Consider the following 20,156-nt stretch of genomic DNA (forward strand, 5'->3'; position numbering starts at 1 on the left):
CGTTGCACCATCTGGAGAAACAGAGAAAAAGAAAAAAATCATAATACCTATGCAAATATTATTAGGAAGAGTTAAGTGCCTGCAAGGTAACTCCTATATACAAAATAAATATACTTAAATGTCATTCCAATATTATCTTTTGAAGAAAATATCGTTGCATAAAAATATATTGCATTTTTCAAAAATATGCATACCTAATTGTATTCTAATAACTTATTTATTTTTATTACGGATCATATTGTTAAAAAACAGTAGGTACCTAAGAATAATTATTAATTACTGCTTTTCCCGTATGCAACTGACATTGATCTATTCAAAATCATAAATAAAAAGATAAATGTTAATAATGTTGAATGTTTTTGTAATTTTGACACTTTTGTGTAATCAAAATATCAATTTTAAGGTAGTCTATTATAAACCGACATATTTAGTGAGCATTACACGGTTTTGGCTATTTTGTTTAGACTCTTTTGAATGGATGTTCCAAACGGATGCGGTCGTTTTTGTTCGGGATATTTTCACGGGGTACTTAGTGAAAATGGAAAAATGCGAATTTTTCGCGTAATTTAAATGAAAAAACAATAAAAACTTCATGAAAAATCATGTAATTAAATTACTCAAAGGTGTGTAATTAAAAAATGTGGAAAAAAAATGTTTGGTTTTAAAACTTGACGGCCGCTCAAAATTAAATTACTAGCTTAATATAAGAGATAAAAATTTTTAAAATCGTGTTCAAAGTTTACATAAATATACCTAATCAGATGCAATTAACAAAAAAAATTTAAGGCTAATTTAATGGTTCAAGTATCAAGTCACTAGAGACCTAACGTTTAGCTGGAACACCCAATTTGAAATTGGAATTGTTCTGTTATTATATGTGCACAAACGAAAAAAAATCGTGCACAAACGTACACTAACGATGCACAAACAAATGCACCCAAAAAAAGTTGGAGTTTTAACATTGGGTGATCCAGGTAAATGGACCTTGATGTCTGATCAATGTACTAACCCTGTGCTATAGAGAATGCGGCAGTTTCAAGAATTGATACATTTCACCTTGCCTTTCCCAGCATACTGAACAATCAAAACATAAAATTAGTTTACATGTCGCCTCGATAATGAATTCAACTATTCCATACAAATGTGAAAACATTTATTTGAACAAACGATAAAATTCTTCAAATACCAAAATTTATGGTTGTGGGGTAACCAAGATATGATCGCAGAATGGTTCTATTAACAATACATAAGTGTTTGAAATCACATATTTTACATAACTGTTACATTTTTGGTAGAAATTTATACAGAATAGCGTATGAGTATACAATACATAAAGTGTTTTAAATCAGATATCTTATTTATAACTTACATTTTTGGTTGAAATTTATATAAAATAGCGTATGAGTATCTTAACAATACATACAGTGTTTTAAATCACATATCTTTATTATAACTTACATTTTTGGTTGAAATTCATAAACAGAATATAATGAAAACTAATGAATAGCTTAACAATACATAAGTGTTTGAAATCACATATTTTACATAACTGTTACATTTTTGGTTGAAATTGATGGAAAAGGTTTGACGAATAACAATTGTTTTAATATTTACTAGGTACTTAACGGCCCTCGTGCACCATGTAGGTAAAAATGGAGGCTTTATCATATTTTCAGAGCATAATCCTGGAAATTCCTTAAAGCCGCGTTGACACGATCCAAGTTGACTTGGGCCGAGCACACTCGTACGAGACATCTTCATCCCAATTACTCCGATACAAGCTAGCTCGGATGAGTAGGACGCGGTCCGAGTAAATGAAGATGTCTCGTACGAGTGTGCTCGGCCCAAGTCAACTTGGATCGTGTCAACGCGGCTTTAAGGAATTTCCAGGATTATGCTCTGAAAATATGATAAAGCCTCCATTTTTACCTACATGGCGCACGAGGGCCGTTAAGTACCTAGTAAATATTAAAACAATTGTTATTCGTCAAACCTTTTCCGTGTTAAGATACCATAAAATCCCCATTTTGACCTACGTGGGGTGGGGTATGTGGGCCCTTAAAAAGTGTCATCGAGTCCGATTTCCACTGTTTCATAATATCTAGCCAGTGAAGTGCTCGGCTGTGGCTCGTTCGATGACACAGAGTGAGGGTCCATTGAGTTCCAATACTCAGGGTCACCGTCAGCTTCTAATTCACTCTCGAACCGAGCAAATAACGTCGCAATCTCCAGTTTTAGTGTAGTCTGTGAACGACGTGGAAATTTTTTAAATGTTTGAGCGTAACTAAAAAAAAACAGGTCCACGTCATCCATTTTTGGTTTTTTTTCATTTTTTTTTAACAGATACTCTAAAACTTTTTCTGTTGGGTCTCCACGCTTTGGTCTTTTCCTCTTTTTCTGTGAATTCTCGTTTTGTTGAACCTCCTGATCACTCTGTTCAACCTCCTGGACAGAGACTTCCAATGCCTCGAAAGGCTCTACATTGGAATCTTGAGTTTTTAGAATATTGCTATGCGTACTTCGTCTGTTATTGACATCATCTAAAAATCGCATTTGTTCTGACCATGGCCAATTTTTATATTTTTTGTACGCTTGGCCTGAAACAGTTTCGGTTGTTATTTTATATTTATTGTAATTATCTCGTAGACTCTTCCACTTGGAACTCCAATCATTACCTGTAAAAATAATTTTGTTTCAGATTCCTCGCTACAGGAGGTACATATAAAACAATCGGTCATTCATATCATATTGGATTTACAACGATTGGTGTAATAGTAAAAGAAGTAAGTCAAGCGATTTGGAAAGTATTACAACCAATTGTATCGGAAGTATTGACGGAAAACATGTGTATATAAAATGCCCACCGAACACTGGATCACTACATTTTTGCTATAAACAAAAATTCTCCATCGTGTTGCTTGCCGTGGTAGACCCAGAGTATAAATTTATTATGATTGATGTCGGTAGCTATGGAAAAGATAGTGACAGCACAATTTTCCAAAGGTCTTCTTTTTACGACAAGCTTATTAACAATCAATGGGAATCTCCTGGGCCAAAACCATTACCAGGTAGAATACAACCAGTGCCTCACGTTTTTATTGGAGATGGAGGTTTCAAATTGGAAACATTTTTGATGAGACCTTTTGGAACGGATATAGCTATTCGTGATGAAAGAGTAAAAAACTATAATCACAGACTTAGTAGTGCAAGACGTATTAGTAGAGAGTACATTTGGTATTTTGGTTCAAAAATGGAGGGTATTTTTAAGAGCATTACTGTGTTAGTGTAAGTAGATACTGTGGTTGATATTGTCAAGGCTGCTTGTTGCTTGCACAACTACCTTAAAGAAAAAGGAGAACTTGATATAAATGAAGGAGAAGATATTTCATCTCACAACGCACAGGCCTTGACGTCTTTTCAACAAACAAATAGCAGGAGCAATTTTTCAGCGTATGCAGTTAAGGAAGAGTTTATTTCGTATTTTAATCAGTAAACAGCTCTGTAGGTAAATAATACCAAGATATTGTTCATTTATGTATCTATAACCTACAAACAATAAAAGTGATAATAAAAACATATTTTTTTCACTTGCCATTCCCAGTGCCCATTTCCTTGGCGATTTTGAGCTTCGGCTTTCAATTGTCGATTTTTATAATTTACGTCACTTAAATCATATAATAATCTCCTCTCTCTCACTAAATGGATTATTTTTTCCGAAATTGCAACGGGAGGTACGGCGTTCTTTGTAATTCCGGGAATAGAACTCTAGAACGCTACCGTTCTAATTGACCGGCGCGGTCTGACCGCCGGATGTGTGCCAATACAGTATGAAGTCCATACAGTACAAAGAACGCTAAACTCCGATCGCGGAACGCAGACCGCCTGACCGCTCCCTGTCTGCTCAAGCAATTTTCCATTTTACCCGTTATTGATTTTTATGTCACGCTTTGTTAAGCTTCAATAGAGATAACGATGCAAAAAATTCAAAACAAAAACTGCACGCAAAATTTCCGTTATTAAACGATTTTTTCTCCAACTTTATTACGGCTACTAACAATTTGGGGTCTGTGACGTAAGATTGTAAGTGCTTACGTTTAGCAGTGTGACTGACTTTTTTAGTATTCGTTTCATAACACTCCAATTCCTTTTTAATGTCTTGATAGTCAATCTGTATTTCATCGTATGGCTCTTGTACTTTTAGGATCCTCTCTGTCAATCCGAGACTAGCGGAATATGTCATTGCAGTGGTTGCAGGAATCAACTAAAAGAACGTATTGCATTAACAACATAGGTATATCGGAGAATAATATTAAAAAAATACACACCTTAAAGATATTATGTAACAATTTCGACATACAGGGAGGATAGAATTTTGAGAAAGAAATGGTGTGTTGATAATTTATATCAGTTTGTTTATTTCAAGTAAATGTATATGGATCCTGAATATATAAATTCAGACGATTGCTTATATTCCCAATACGACATATTATCTGCTTCAGATTTATAAGTGTGCGTAAGACCTAAAGATAGCACTTCAACGGAATCTGGCTGCATTTATTCACTTGACTTAGGGGTTCATAATAAAAAAAACAGTCTCTCATCTTTGTTTACAGATAATTCTAATCATTTTCAAACTTATTCACTGACGGCCTACATATTTTTTTAGCAGAAGACTAGTACCTCCTTGCTGAGTGCAAGTCACACTAACTATATTGTTATTTCATAGAAAATAGTGTATATAATTGATTTACATTCTAAATGAGAGCAGTCGGGTTGAGGATTATTATGTTTGCTTTAGGGTTTTGTATCAACAGCCTACACTTTCTTAAAATCAACTTCCTGTAAATTTGTATACGACTTAGAAGTAGAGGGGTTGTGGGAATAACAATATGTTTTACATAGGTTTTTAAATAATGCATATTTGTCAAGGCACACTTTACTATCGGTTTTGGTATGGTATTCTAAAAGAGCGGTGTTCCTTATATACAGGCTGTCCCCATGCCTGTAATCCCCAAATTACATATTCGGTACATGCGAAATTGAGATGAAAGTGCAGAATTTTGCATGGAAAGTGTAGACGTATGAAGCATAATATGTACCTAGCCATACGGTGGTTACACTGTCAAGCACAACCGATAGAAATGAATTAAATTTACATGTTTTTATTGAAAATTTTACTCAGACAATATTGCTTTCATACTTTAATAGGGAGAGATTTGTGATGAACAAAAGTTGGATGTAGGCATACATTCCTTTATCCGCACCTAATATCACTATTTTACCTTGTCTACTAGATGATATACTAGTTATGGTGATTTTTTTTAATGAGTTATATTTCCATTTTTAGTTATATGCATCTACATTGAAGTCACCAGTAAAATTTGTAAGTTAATAATATAATATACTATGACAGTCTTATGTGTGAATCGTTAGATATACAATACATGCCTGTTTCATAATAATAAATTAACAGTATCACTTACGCCAAGACATTGACTTATTTTTGCATTCCTATTTAGAAACTGATCATTAAGAATCAAGTTGACGGAAAGAAGGTAACATAGGTAACATATAGGTATTAAATTAAAAGAGATGCCAAAAATCGGCTTTTTCATACAGCTGAATGAAGTAGGCCAACAATAGCCGATAACTTACGAAAAATAGCGACGCGATAAAAAAATTCAGTGCATCACAAAGGATTTACTTTGGTCATTATAACGTACCCATATAATATGTTAACATTAAAATTTTGCCACAAATTGATTACCAGCCCGCCACACCATACTTTTTCGCAATACTAGCCGGCTTCACCATACTTTCATATAACCTGCCGCCCCTAGATAGGTAACGACCGCATCTTTGGAGCATCAGAGAAATAAGAAACTAATAAATTTGCACTCACATTGTGTTCAATAAGCTAATCAAATACCAATAAATCGTTTTTTAATGGATTAATAATAAATGGGCGAATACGTCAGTGTTTTTCACCACAACTAATCGAATTCATTGCCCTATTGCGCATCTCATTTTTTTTTCTGTGTTGCCGTTATGATCGTATTTAAAATGAATAGGTTGTTATATACCTGATGTCTTGGGATGCATTCGGAATAAGAGCAAGTGGGTTGAGGGTTCACATGATTGCTTTGCTCGACATCCTCTTGAACAATCTCATTCTTTAAGTCAACCTGCTCGAAATCAGTCTCCAATTTCACAGTGGTAAGGTACTTTGAAGGGATCTGAAAAAATACATTGATTTTATTAATAAAAAGGATATTAATATCTTCTTACGCCGATAATAAACTTTGTTCCTGTTTAGTGATATCGTTGGCGTCATTAGAATATGTTAATTGTCTAGAGCAGTGGTCGACAAACCGCGGCTCTCTGGCCCTGTGTGTGGCTCTGACACAAATGACTACGTACGGGCTAAAACAGTGAAAGATAGAATAGTCAAAATCTTTTCGAATATAACCAACCAACAAGCAAGTCAAATTTTAAATTGATTTTAGATTTATCAATAGCAGTTGACGAGTCTTGTGACATAAATGATAGCACAGTTTTCATTTTTGTACAATTTATTTCATCTACTATTTAATTCTACTCATTCTACTAATTTATTCAAAACCCACGTTCCAAATTAACCCTACATCTTAATTAATCGGTCTAATCATCACTGGCGACTAATTGTAATTATACCTAATCGTTGAAAAAGTTTAATAATTTCCTTCCACGGATATTAAAACATTCCAATTGCATTTGCAAAATGAATACATTTGCACATCCGGTGCAACGACGTCACAAGTGCTAGAAATCAAAATGAGATCATTGTCAGAAAACATACCTAATAGGTCTCCGCACCAGTGGGTTTATTCTATTCTATACTAATTATCGACCGCTAACGTGATAAGGGGGTAGAATACAAGGTAGTATACAAACTTCGGGTAGGTTTGTATGAAGGTATAAGCACTTATTGTAACAATTACAATAAGTTGGCTGTGATTATTGCAATAAGTGCTATAATTTAAAATCAGCGAGAGAGGTGTAGTTGAACGATAATAAAGCGAATGAATAAAACAATTTTAACTACACTAACCATTATTGTTATTAATAATTTTATTCCATTTAGTATGTCATAAATGAAGCTGTAATTTTATTCTAGTGCAACAATGATATAATTGAGGGTGTCTGACCAAAAAAAAATTGAATACAATATTTTTTTGGACAAAAACCTATAAATATTTCGAAATATAAGGTATAGACAATAATAGATTCAAGTAAAGATCGTAAAATCATGAAACCATGTGACTCTATCAAGTTCACAACCTTTAAATGCTTCTCCTGAACAAAAGGGTATTTTGCACTTATGACGTTATTGCAACGGATGTGCGAATGATTCTTACGGAAATATACACAAATATTAACTCAATTTATAAAACAATGTATTGATTTAAAAATCAGTTAATTGATACTTTCGTGAACAAAGCAAAACTAACCTCAAAAATGCATTTAAAAGCGTCGGCGTCCTCTTGTTTCACAGAAGTGTCGAAGCCAGGGCCGTTTGAATTATCCATAGGTGGATCAAACCACTGCCCTGTGTCCACATCAGATTCGCTGCCTTCTAGTTCACGTTTAACGTCCATCTTGCGGAAATATTCAAAAAAGGACAATAATAATTACTATGTATGACGTGCGACGAAGAGTACCCATAGATAATATAGGTAAGCAAGGCCTTGTGGTCAGTGTTGCCATATTTTTATTACCTAAATATAAGTGCGTTCCAGTGATGTTTCCAACGGTTTGGCCATAGACGATATACGTACAAATTGTATGTAGAAAGTAGACCGACAACAGTTTGAGATTTGACGTTTGGTCCACCGTTCCTTTCAATTAAACCATTCTCGGACCGTCAGAAATGGTTTGGTATGAAACGTCAAACCACTTCTGACGATCCATAGCGATGGTGCCCACAGAACGCGTCGGGCGCCGCACTCGCGCAAAATTTCTACAAGTGGCGCATAAATCATTGAAAATACAACGTAATCAAATACGCCAGCGCCCACTGGATATGGCGACGCATTATACGCGCGCGCCGCATGAATCATCGTTTTTTCGCGAATCACCGCTTCTCGGCGATACGAATGAAAGAAAATACAATGGAGTCCATTCATTGAACACAGCGAGCAAAAACACGCTGCGCGAGGCATCGTCGATCGACGGGCGGAAAGCAATTATTTAATTACAGAGAAGTCATTGTTTTATTTTATTGCGTGTTCAGTTTATCGCTGGTTGAATAATGTCCTCGTAAATTTTAATTACAAGCCCCGAAATAATATATTATTTTTATTGCTTTGTTATGAGAGGCGCTGTAATAATATTTATTTTGTGCTGCTTGGGCCGCTTACTACATAGGTGAAGGGTAATGCGCGGCGAGAGACGTGTGATTATGGTTATGAATAAACACTGCATACGCGGACTTCGCGCGCCCGACGCGTTCTGTGGGCACCATCGCATAGACTTATATGACGATATGTAAAAAGCCCTGACAGGAACCTAGCCTAAAAATTATACTTAGTATTTTTCTATTATATTCCCTATCTGTCATTTTCTCGGCTTATGAACATTATAGTATTTTAAAGATTTAAAAAAATTAGATGATAAGCATTCTTCGGCATTTATATATCATGAGATGTTCATATTATTATTTTAGACATTTATACCATAACTTGAATTAGGTATATTATAGTTTAATAATCAATACTTACATATCATTAACGCAAACAAGAAACTGCGTTTGGTCATATTATCCCAAAATTCCAGCCATATTTTCTATGCAGAGTTCGATTTAATATCATTAGGTACCTAGAGTCTGTATTCTATGAACTGACGTACACGTCACACGGAAAGCATTGTCCCATCGCGTTCAACTGTTGCATATTATATTCAATGGAAGGGAACGAGATGGATGCTGAAGCGGCGTGGAAACCGGCAAGCCAGCTTATAGAAGACAGAATCTACCTACCTTAATTATTATGTAATACCAATGATTTATTTTAATTTTATTTATATTTTATAACGGAGATTTTAAACTCCAACCTGTATTAAATAAACCCGGAATGATCAGGTTTTATATTACCTAACGAATTTTATCAATAATTATTATTGATTACGTTCGATTGTCGAAAGGTCACAATATCATTTCGTCATCAAAACAATCAAACATGTGGGCGATTATGAAAAGCTTTGGGCAAACTCAATTTTTATTTATTTAAAAAAAGACACGTTGACCACATAACAAATTATAAATTCATGACGTTCACAACATGACATTTAGAATAAAAATGACAAGTAATAAACTAGAGAAAAAAAAATAATTGATAATTATATATTATATTATAATACCTAATTAATAAAAAAAAATATTAACAAATTAAATAATAAAATAGAAATTAAAAAACAGAATAAGTACATAATGCATCGCTAAAAATGTCTACATCCCTAGGGAGTGCATTGACCAGCCGCACAGCCCTCGCTATTGGTGCCTAAATAATTAAACCTTTGTCATATAAACCTTATGAAGCAACTAAATGGCTACATAGTCGTGAAGCATTGTTTATATTTTGAGCATTTAAAATAAATTAATAGAACAGCTGTTAAATTTGTGTTATTGTAGACGACGAGCTATATGAGGTTAGAATTTCATAACCAGTTGACATTTCAATAAACGTGTTGCTGTGTTAGAGAAAAATAAGTTTTTGAATTAATTTAAGTGCTGGCAGCACTAGATAATTAGTCGTCAGAAAAGCGTTTCTGACGTCTGCCTATACATGCGAATGCGCGAATTTACTTGTTAGCTACTGTATTGAGTGCGTCGTCCATTAATAATGTCATTATACAGAATACATTCTACAAAAGGTAATTATTATTAATAATTTATATGGAAAACTAACCTCAAAAATGCACGTGGGATCGTCATCAGTATCTTGCTTTATATTAGTGTTGGCGTCCGGATTGCTTGTATGTATCACATTAGAGCAATAATTATGATCTTTTATATAAGATTCGAGATCAAATATTTCGCGTTTTACTTCCATTGTGCGTGTTTGAATAATTATTGAGAATAAGCCAACGATTATCGGGACAGAACACTATTTTGGCAGCCGTGAAATGACAATATGCCGCAGTGTTGCCATCTTTTTGTCACTGAATTATTTATAAAGTACGCGGTCCAAGAAAAAGTGCGCATTGTCATTTATTAGCTGTGTGCTATAATATTATATTAATTGATAATTTGAGAAATTCCGAGACCCTTTTTATTTAGGTAATTCTCCCGACCAAAAATTATTACCTACCGGTGAATTTAAAAAAAACCCATGTTAAATAACAGCCAATAATTGCTTTATTTACCTCTTTTGACCACTTTTTTTTCTCTTAAGATAGATTTTATGTATGAAGTAGGTAGATAATAATTATATTATGTACCTATATATTATTGTTATATTAAAATAAGATAAGTACCTACATAGGTATTTAATAAAATGATCTCATATTTGACCAGACTTTTTATAATGTGCATTTTATTTGCAATGGTAATATGGTACCTTTTATTACCTATTACCTTTTTCGGTTAAGTTTAATGCCGACAATTTTTTGTCGTGATGCATATTGCCATGTCATATAGACACCTATACTATTTCACCCACTGAGCGACATTCAAATAATATGATACCTACAATATAATTACCTATCTATGATGCAATTTTTTTTAAAATTTAGTCAATAGACGTACATAATAGTAATAATTAATGTCGACTGTTGTTGCAGTGGCAATGCAGATGCTTTGTCTATTGCCGAGAGATTAATTCTTTTAGCCAATAGTTGTCTATTGTCACGTCTGACAACCTACTTACCGTCTCTTGTAATATTATTGGGTCAATTAAACTTCGTATAATGGATGTAAAACGCGAACTAGACGATGCGGAAGTGCAGCAACGCCTTCATGTCACAACAATGCATCCAAACAATCCGGTTACAAACGTTTGCATAAAGCAGGAGAATGCTTTCGATGCCAACAGCATTATTGAGGTTAGGTGTTCCAAACTTATTTATCATTGTAAGATTGTGTTCATTCTTCGTTAAAGTGGTTTCTTACTGATGCAAATATAACAATGTATAATAAAAACGATGTATAATAAATTATACATCGTTGTATTGACACTTCATGTCGATCATTTGACTAGTTACCTTCCTACCTATAGGTTCTGCGTCTATGTGGCTGCTGGTTAACTACTTAATTCACCTGAAGACAACTTTACTGTTGCACGTTTATTAATAATAGCTCGACAGTATCGAACCGTGGAATAGGTCACATACAGTAACGTCCATGTGTTTGTGCTCAACGCATAATAATAATAATATAGGTGTCATCATCATCAGCCGGGGTCAATCCACTGCTGGATGAAGGCCTCCCCAAGCTTTCTCCAACTCTCTCGGTCCTGTGTCGTTCGCTGCCACGTATTTCCGCCGAATTTTACCAGTTTGTCAATCCAGCGGCTTTTAGGGCAACCCTGTGGCCGTTTCGTACCACTTGGGTACCATTGGATGGCGGCATTTGTCCAGCGGCCGTCCTTTCGGCGAGCAATGTGCCCCGCCCATCTCTATTTTAGCTGTTTGGCAACGTCTATTACATCGCGTACTCTTGTCTGCTTCCTAACCCATTCGTTATAGGTGTAAACACGTATTATAAAATACCTTCTGTCTTGTTTTTCAGAGCCCTCTAACCAGCCTTCCTGGTATTAAAACTGAGATTGAATCTCTCCGAGTTGATTTGAAACAAGAATTTGTCGAAGACAGTGATCCGCAACATAGTTGCTCATATTCAAAATGCGAGCCAATAAATCAGGTGCTTACCCACTTATAATATTTTATTATTATTTTATATAGGTACATATTCTGTAATATACATTGTGCCTATATGTGACCATGTCTATTAGTCACCATTATTATTATTTCATTTTAAAATGTAGTTTGCAAGAATATGTTTTATATAAATTTAACGAAACGGACAAAAATGTTTGTTTAATGATTGGATTTTAAACTCCTTTGGTACCTTGTTTTAGTATACCTACTAGATTTGTGAAAAGGACTGCTTGTTATTTATTGGTACCTACCTATATTGGTATTTTATTATTGACATTCATTGAGTGTCAATTAAAAGGGTCGAGTAAATCTGTTTTTTTTTTAATTCTGCAATTTAAATCCCGGTGCTGTTAGTATATAAAGTGATGTTTCGTGTCAGTTATTTGGTATTCTTGTTTAAAATGGAGAAAGCAACGAATTACGTAATAATGTTAGATGTGGAACACGATTCAATCATGTAAGTGCTCTTTTAGATAAATGTTATAATAACTAGTATGTCTGTGTGCTATGCTGTTGCCATGCGTTACAGACAGATAAACCAAGACAAATATATTATGATCTATTTGAAAATCTCTGTAATTACCCATACGCTCAAAGTGTTATGAGTTGTATTGTGGAGTACATTTACAAACTAAAGCACTTGGAATGGTAGATACGTGATATAGCGAAAATTATGTTGTCGATATACATAAGTATCTAATTTAACTGTGTAATGATTATAATAATATATTTGTACCACGAAATGGCTATGCTATTACGGTTTTGCTCGTTAGGAGCATTTTTTTTTTGGCTAATTTTGTGTTAGGTGGGTACATAGTCTTTGTCGATTTTTACATTTCGAAACCTCTATGGAGGTTATTCTTTTTAATGTAGGGCAACAACTTTTTTGATATAATATTCATGGTTTCGTAAACTTTTCATGCGACGAACACTGCAAATCCTATTTTTTTAATGTCTTACTACCTTGCCTCTTAGATAAATAGTACATAATCATAAAAAAGATTTATATACTTTTAGTAATTATTTTTTAAGCATAACATAAAAATAAAAGTAAATGAAGTTATTAATGACTTGGGTGATTTTGGATATTCGATTTGCAAATCTTGATATCTATCATTAGAAAGTTGAATTCTTATATCTGGTGTGGCACGAACTTATTCCTGAACCTTGCGTTCGTTGTTGCATAAGATAATCCTGCTTTGCATAAACATGTAGTAAATGTAAGTAAAACAATGATAGCTTGTTTTGACTCTTGATAGATTCACCCAGATTTTATTTTTAAATGATTGTTATACTCTGATATACCTACCCATGTCGTTTGTCGTCATGTTAATATGCAATACTCTACACGTTCTTTTAGTTGATTCCTGCAACCACTGCCATGCCCTATTTTTCTACTCTCGGATTGTCGGAGAGGTTCATAGAAGTACAGGAGCCATTCGATGAAATACAGATTGACTATCAAGACGTTAAAAAAGAATTCGGGATATATGGAACCAATACTCATATAGTCAATCGCACTGCAAAACGTCAGCATATACAATCTAATGCCACAGATCCAGAATTACTAGTAGCTGTTATTAATTTGGAGAAAAAATCGTTTAATATCGAAAATTTCGTATGCAGTTTTTGTTTTGAGTTTTTTGCATCACTATCTCTATTACAGCTTCACAAAGCGTATCATAAAAATCAATGGCGCATAAGATAGAAAATTCCAATAGCATTCGACCTGTTTTTAAAAATGAAAACGTAAATAATTCTGGTGAAAAGCAATTTAAATGTTACCAATGTAATTACTCATGTATAAGAGCTAGTGATATGAATGACTCATTCTGGTGAAAAGAACTATAAATGTCATTAGTGTGATTACTCCTCTATCAAATGCAGTACGATGAAAAGGCACAAAATGACCCACTCTGGTGAAAAGCCATTTAAATGTGATCAATGTAATTTCTCTTGTAAAGAATCTGGTGATATAAAAATACACAAAATGATTCATTTTGGTAAAAAGCCTTTTAAATGTGCCTAATGTAATTACTCATGTATAAGATCTGGTGATATGAAAAGGCACAAAATGACCCATACTGGTGAAAAACCATTTAAATGTGACCATTGTAATTACTCGTCTATTACATCTGATACGATGAAATTACACAAAATGACTCATTCTGGTGAAAAGTCATTTCAATGTGACCAATGTAAATACTCGTGTATAAGATCTTGTAATATGAAAAGGCACAGAATGACCCATTCTGGTTAAAATCCATTTAAATGTGAACATTTTAATTACTCGTTTATACAATCTGGTTCTTTGAAATTACACAAAATGACTCCTTCTGGTGATAGGCCATTTAAATGTGACCAATGTGACTACTCATTTAAGTGATCTAATAGCACAAAGTTACACAAAAAGACTCATTCTGATAAAAGGCCATTCAAATATGCCTAATGTAATTACTCATGCATTACATCTTGTAAAATAAAATAACACAAAATGACACATTCAGATTTAAAGGCATTTAAATGTGACTAATGTAATTTATCATGTTTATGATCTATTGTTATGGAAAAACACAAAATGACTCATTCTAGTGAAAGAAATTATTAAATGCAGTACGATCAAAAAGCACAATATAACCCATTTAAATGTGACCACTGTATTTTTCCTTGTATACACTCCAGTGATAGCATAATAAAAAAACATGTTTTTCATCAGTATTTATTGATATCAGATTATAAAACACTTATAATATACTTTTTTTTATTGCTGTAACATTGACATAACCCAAAATTGCCAATAGTTCAGTAAACGAGTCTAAATGTGTTGAATCCAAATAATTTTGTAATAATGTGATGTGAGATAACTTTTCTGGCACATTTTTAAAGTGATGAAATGGCATCATTACAATAATTGTTCCAGACAGTAATATAGAGCCTCCCTTACCTGAAAAATAACCCCCATCTGTGATTTATTACACTCTTGCTGTAAATGTCGTTTTGGAGGAAGATTTATAAAGGAATGTCACAGTATTGCTTAAAAAAAATTGTGTTGTGAATTGTGTCAATTTTGTAGAATTTTGTCAATAAAATGCAGTATTTCAAGAAGTATTTATTAAAAGTTATTTCATTTATTGTATTAATAATTCCAAAGTAATTTTGCAATTCTTAATATCCAAGTAAAAATTGAAAATAATTTTTGAATGTTTTTTTTACATTATTATTGAATTTAAACCCTTGATACAAAAGTCAATTAATTGAATTATAAATGCAGGAATGTGCTTTTTATGAAATAGGTTCATAAGATCACTTTTCTTTTTGTCAGAAATTCTTCGTCTTGAATGAAAATCAGGTATTAATTCAACGTCCACATATTCATTCCTCTTTATAACAACAACCTGGTTGAAGGACTCGTCCTTATACGAAGTTTTATAGAAAACCGAATTTGGAAAATCTTTTGTAACTTTCAGGATATTTAGCGTCATTGATGGTATTGGTCACATTTAAATGGCTTTTCTCCAGAATGAGTCTTTTTGTGAATTTTCATATTACCAGATGTAGTACATGAGTAATAACATTGGTTGCATTGAAATGGCCTTTCACCAGAATGAGTCATTTTGTGTATTTTCATCGTACCAGATTGTATACAAGAGTAATCACATTGGTCACATGTAAATGGACTTTCACCAGAATGAGTAATTTTGTGTTTTTTAATATCACCAGATCTTTTACATGAGTAATTACATTGGTCACATTTAAATGGTTTTTTGGCAGAATGAGTCTTTTTGTGAATTGTCATATTACTAGATGTTATACATGAGTAATTACATTGGTCGCATCGAAATGACTTTTCACCAGTATGAGTCATTTTGTGTATTTTCAACGTACTAGATTTTATACAAGAGTAATCACATTGGTCACATTTAAATGGTTTTTCACCAGAATGAATCATTTTGTGAATTTTCATCGTACCAGGTTGTATACAAGAGTATTCACATTGGTCACAGTTAAATGGCTTTTCACCAGAATGTGTCATTTTGTGTACCTTCATCTGACTAGATGTTATACAAGAGTAATTACATTGGGCACATGTAAATGGCCTTTCACCAGAATGAGTCATTTTGTGTGTTTTCATATCACCAGATCTTTTACATGAGTAATTACATTGGTCACATTTAAATGGCTTTTCACCAGAATGAGTCTTTTTGTGAATTGTCATACTACTAGATGTTATACATGAGTAATTACATTGGTCGCATTGAAATGACTTTTCACCAGAATGGTCCATTTTGTGTAATTTCATATTACTAGATTGTATACAAGAGTAGTCACATTGGTCACATTTAAATGATTTTTTACCAGACTCATTCTTTAGATTTTTGAAATCAGAACGTCTGGTTTTGTAATTTTTCGTTTTAACCGCTATTGATTTTTTATGACACGCTTTGTGAAGTTTCAATAGAGATATTGATGCAAAAAAATCAAAACAAAAACTGCACACAAAATTTTCGTGGTTAAAAGATTTTTTCTCCAACTTTATTACGGCTACTAATAATTTGGGATCTGTGACGTAAGATTGTATATGCCTACGTTTAGCAGTGTGACTGACTTCATTAGTATTCGTTTCATAACACTCCAAATCTTTTTTAATGTCTTTATAGTCAATCTGTATTTCATCGTATGGCTCTTGTACTTTTAGGATATTCTCAGACAATCCGAGACTAGCAGAATATGTCATGGCAGTGGTTCCAGGAATCACCTAAAAGAACGTGGAGTATATTGCATTAACAAGACGACAAACAACATAGATAAATCGGAGAATAATATTTAAAAAAAAAATACACACCCTAAAGATATATAAGAATTTCGACATACAGGGAGGATAGAATTTTGAGAAAGAAATGGTGTGTTGATAATTTATATCAGTATGTTTATTTCAAGTAAATGTTCGTCGATCCTGAATATATCATTTCAGACGATTGCTTATATTCCCAATACGACATATTATCTGCCACAGATTTCTAAGTGTACGTAAGACCCAACGATAGCACTTAGGCGGAATCTGGCTGCATGTATTCACTTGACTTTCAGGGTTCATATTAAAAAAACCAGTCTCTCATTTATGTTTACAAATAATCCTAATCATTTTCAAACTTATTCACTGACGACCTACATATTTTTTAGCAGAAGATTAGTACCTTCTTGCTGAGTGCAAGTCTCACTAACTATATTGTTAGTTCATAGAATATAGTGTAGATCAGTGGTTTCCAAACATTATGTTACTATGCCTCCCTTTAAAAAAAATCAAATCTTGCCTCTCCCCTCCTTTATTTCATTAAATAATACCGTATATACCATAGTAAACAATGTAATAACTTACTAATATAAAAATGAAAAAAAAAAATATAAAAATAAACAATGTTTCACTACCTATATTATTTTCATTTTTAATTAAAATTATTTTTCATGCGACGAATGTGCTTGTTTATAAGCATAATCAATTACAATAGTAGTCAATTCAAATTCATCATTGTTCATTGACAAATGGATTCTATCATGGGCCCCTTATCCTCAATCGGGCCCTAAGGTTAGGATCTTTCAACCACATATTCTTTTTTCCTATTAATAAAATTATGTGAAAAGTGCATTAGTAAACTTACCAAGAACTCAATAAATAGAATCTTGTTTTGCTTCAATATATTTGGCTTAGAAATCGTTTAAAAGCGGAGACATGGCGAACTATTTTTTTTTTGTAATTTTGATTTCCAAAGCTCCAATTTGTTATTAATGCCTTCACTTTGTCTTTTTAAATCAGTGAATGCATTAATGGTTTTTGCTCAGATTTATTCAATCTTTCTGTTTTTATTTCAACCAACTAGACAAGTTTAACAACAAAATTATCGATCCTAAACAAATTTTCCCTTAATTGACCCTTTTATTTCATTTTTTTACGAGGTAAACAGCGCGCTTCACAATAGTGTAAAAGTGAGGTATTTTAGTCTCCATATGTTTGCAAACAACCTTTTATAGGACTGTTTTTGTGTTAGTTTATAACCAGCGGCCGTTTTATAAACTATGCATTTGCAACCTGCAAACTTGTGGCTAATCACTAATGTAGATTATTGATTTACTGTTGTGCATTATAAATAAGAGCAGTCGGGTTGAGGATTCTTATGTTTGCTTTAGGATTTTGTATCAGCAACCTACACTTTCTTAAAACCAACTTACTGTAAATTAGTATACGACTTAGTAATATAAGGGTTGTGAGAATAACAATGAGTTATACATAGGTTTTTAAATAATGCATATTTGTCAAATCACACCCTACTACCAGTTTTGGTATGCAAGCGCAGTATCAATAGCAGCTCTAAGCTCTAAGCAGCAATAGCAGTCAGCAGCAATATGGCAAGCGTCTTACACACTGCACCGCGAGAGCCGCGCTTTTATACTTTAATAGGGAAAGATTTGCGATGAAAAAAAGTTGGATGTAGGCACACATTCCTTTATCCGCACCTAATATCACTATTTCACCTTGTCTACAAGATGATATCCTCGTTGTGGTGAGTTGTTTGAAATGTGTTATAATTCCATTTTTAGTTACTTATACGCATCTACATTGAAGTCACCAGTAAAATTTGTAAGTTAATAATATAATATACTATAACAGTCTTATGTGTGAATCGTTAGATATACAATACATTCCTGTTTCATAATAATAAACTAATAGTATCACTTACGCCAAGACATTTACTTATTTTTGCATTCCTATTTAGAAACTGATCATTAGGAATCAAGTTGACGGAGGAAAGGTAACATAGGTAACGACCGCATCTTTGGAGCATCAGAGAAATAGTAAACTAATAAATTTGCACTCACATTGTGTTCAATAAGCTAATCATATACCAATAAATCGTTTTTTAATGGGTTAATAATAACGATAGGCGAATACGTCAGTGTTTTTTGCCACATCTAATCGAATTCATTGCCCTATTGCGCATCTTATTTTTTTCTGTGTTACCATTATGATCGTATTTAAAATGAATAGATTGTTACATACCTGATGTCCTGGGATGCATGCGGAATAAGAGCAAGTGGGTTGAGGGTACTCATGATTGCTTTGCTCCACATCCTCTTGAACAATCTTATTCTTTAAGTCAACCTGCTCGAAATCAGTCTCCAATTTCAAAGTGGTAAGGTACTTTGAAGGGATCTAAAAAAATACATTGATAAGAAACTTTGTTCCTGTTTAGTAATATCGTTGGCGTCATTATAATATGTTGATTGTCTAGAGCAGTGGTCGGCAAACCGTGGCTCGCGAGCCACAAGCGGCTATCTGGCCCCTTGAGTGTGGCTCTGACACAAATGACTACGTACAATAGTCAATAGACAACAATAGTCAAAATGTGTTCGAATATAACCAACCAACCAGCAAGTCAAAGATTTTAAATTGCTTTCAGCTTTATCAATACCAGTTGACGAGTCTTGTGACATAAATGATAGCACAATTTTCAATTTTTGTACGATTTATTTCATCTACAGGTCATAAAAAAGATCTAAAAATATAGTCCTGTTGGACAATTGGATACGTTTAGTGTGCTATTATTTCATAATTAGTAGGTAGTACATCAATTAACGCTGTCAAATTGTATACGCCATAGTGGTTTTAATAATGCTACGCAAGTGCTGACGAGGAATAGCAACTCGAGCCGAGCGAACCTACCATACGCTCACGCTCGGTCCACCTCGAGTGGTCTCGGCGAAAGTGTGTACTGCATTAAATCGGGTTGTGATTTGTTGTTTGGAAAAAGTGAGTCACTACATTAGTCATTCTTCAAACATCCATTAGGTACTTATGTACTCTACAACAGTAATCACGAATAGCCAATGACATTATTAATGGACAACGCACTCGATACAGTAGTTGGCAAGTAAATTCGCGGATAGCGACATCCGCACATGCATAGGTAGACGTTACGCAATTTCCATTATGCGATATTACGCATCGGGAATTGATAGCAATATCACCTTTATTGTAATAGCATTAGAACAGTGTTTCTAGTGTCAATGTTCATTTGAGCGAACCCGTTCGAACCGAACCATTCGGCAGACCGACAAAAAGCATTAGGATTTTATAGCAATAGCACCTTTATTGTAATGGCTTTAGAACAGATTATGCCATTCGGCAGACCCGACAAAAAAGTGAGTGTTATTTTTTCCAGATGCTTCGTCCATATTAATGTCATTGC

At 33.6% G+C, this 20,156-nt stretch overlaps 2 protein-coding genes across 2 annotated transcripts; one reads left to right on the top strand and one right to left on the bottom strand.

The window, feature by feature from the left end:
• Positions 1 to 1,923: 1,923 nt before the first annotated feature.
• Positions 1,924 to 10,185, bottom strand: LOC147076153 (uncharacterized). The gene is made up of 5 exons (XM_085941634.1): positions 9,945 to 10,185; positions 7,491 to 7,637; positions 6,084 to 6,236; positions 4,093 to 4,261; positions 1,924 to 2,675 (listed from the first exon to the last, which is right to left on the bottom strand). Exons 1-5 carry the CDS (start codon positions 10,086 to 10,088, stop codon positions 2,059 to 2,061), a joined length of 1,230 nt encoding a protein of 409 aa, XP_085797760.1. The 5' UTR covers positions 10,089 to 10,185; the 3' UTR covers positions 1,924 to 2,058.
• A 725-nt stretch (positions 10,186 to 10,910) lies between these two features.
• Positions 10,911 to 13,753, top strand: LOC147076154 (uncharacterized). Its single transcript, XM_085941647.1, has 3 exons — positions 10,911 to 11,079; positions 11,765 to 11,896; positions 13,274 to 13,753. The coding sequence occupies exons 1-3, from the start codon at positions 10,945 to 10,947 to the stop codon at positions 13,619 to 13,621; spliced, it is 615 nt and encodes a 204-aa protein (XP_085797773.1). The 5' UTR covers positions 10,911 to 10,944; the 3' UTR covers positions 13,622 to 13,753.
• The last annotated feature ends 6,403 nt before the right edge of the window (positions 13,754 to 20,156 follow it).

Source organism: Rhyacophila brunnea, unplaced genomic scaffold (genome assembly GCF_057557595.1).
Source record: "Rhyacophila brunnea isolate RB1 unplaced genomic scaffold, BYU_Rbru_1.0 scaffold_13, whole genome shotgun sequence".
Lineage (NCBI taxonomy): Eukaryota > Metazoa > Arthropoda > Insecta > Trichoptera > Rhyacophilidae > Rhyacophila > Rhyacophila brunnea.

Coding starts and splice junctions, on each gene's coding strand:
- LOC147076153 (XM_085941634.1), bottom strand. CDS start 10,088: ATGGAAGTAAAACGCGAAATATTTGATCTCGAATCTTATATAAAAGAT. Junction 7,638..9,944: donor ATCCCACGTGCATTTTTGAG/GTTAGTTTTCCA, acceptor TATTTCCGCAAG/ATGGACGTTAAACGTGAACT. Junction 6,237..7,490: donor CTTTTAAATGCATTTTTGAG/GTTAGTTTTGCT, acceptor GTATTTTTTCAG/ATCCCTTCAAAGTACCTTAC.
- LOC147076154 (XM_085941647.1), top strand. CDS start 10,945: ATGGATGTAAAACGCGAACTAGACGATGCGGAAGTGCAGCAACGCCTT. Junction 11,080..11,764: donor ATGCCAACAGCATTATTGAG/GTTAGGTGTTCC, acceptor CTTGTTTTTCAG/AGCCCTCTAACCAGCCTTCC. Junction 11,897..13,273: donor AATGCGAGCCAATAAATCAG/GTGCTTACCCAC, acceptor ACGTTCTTTTAG/TTGATTCCTGCAACCACTGC.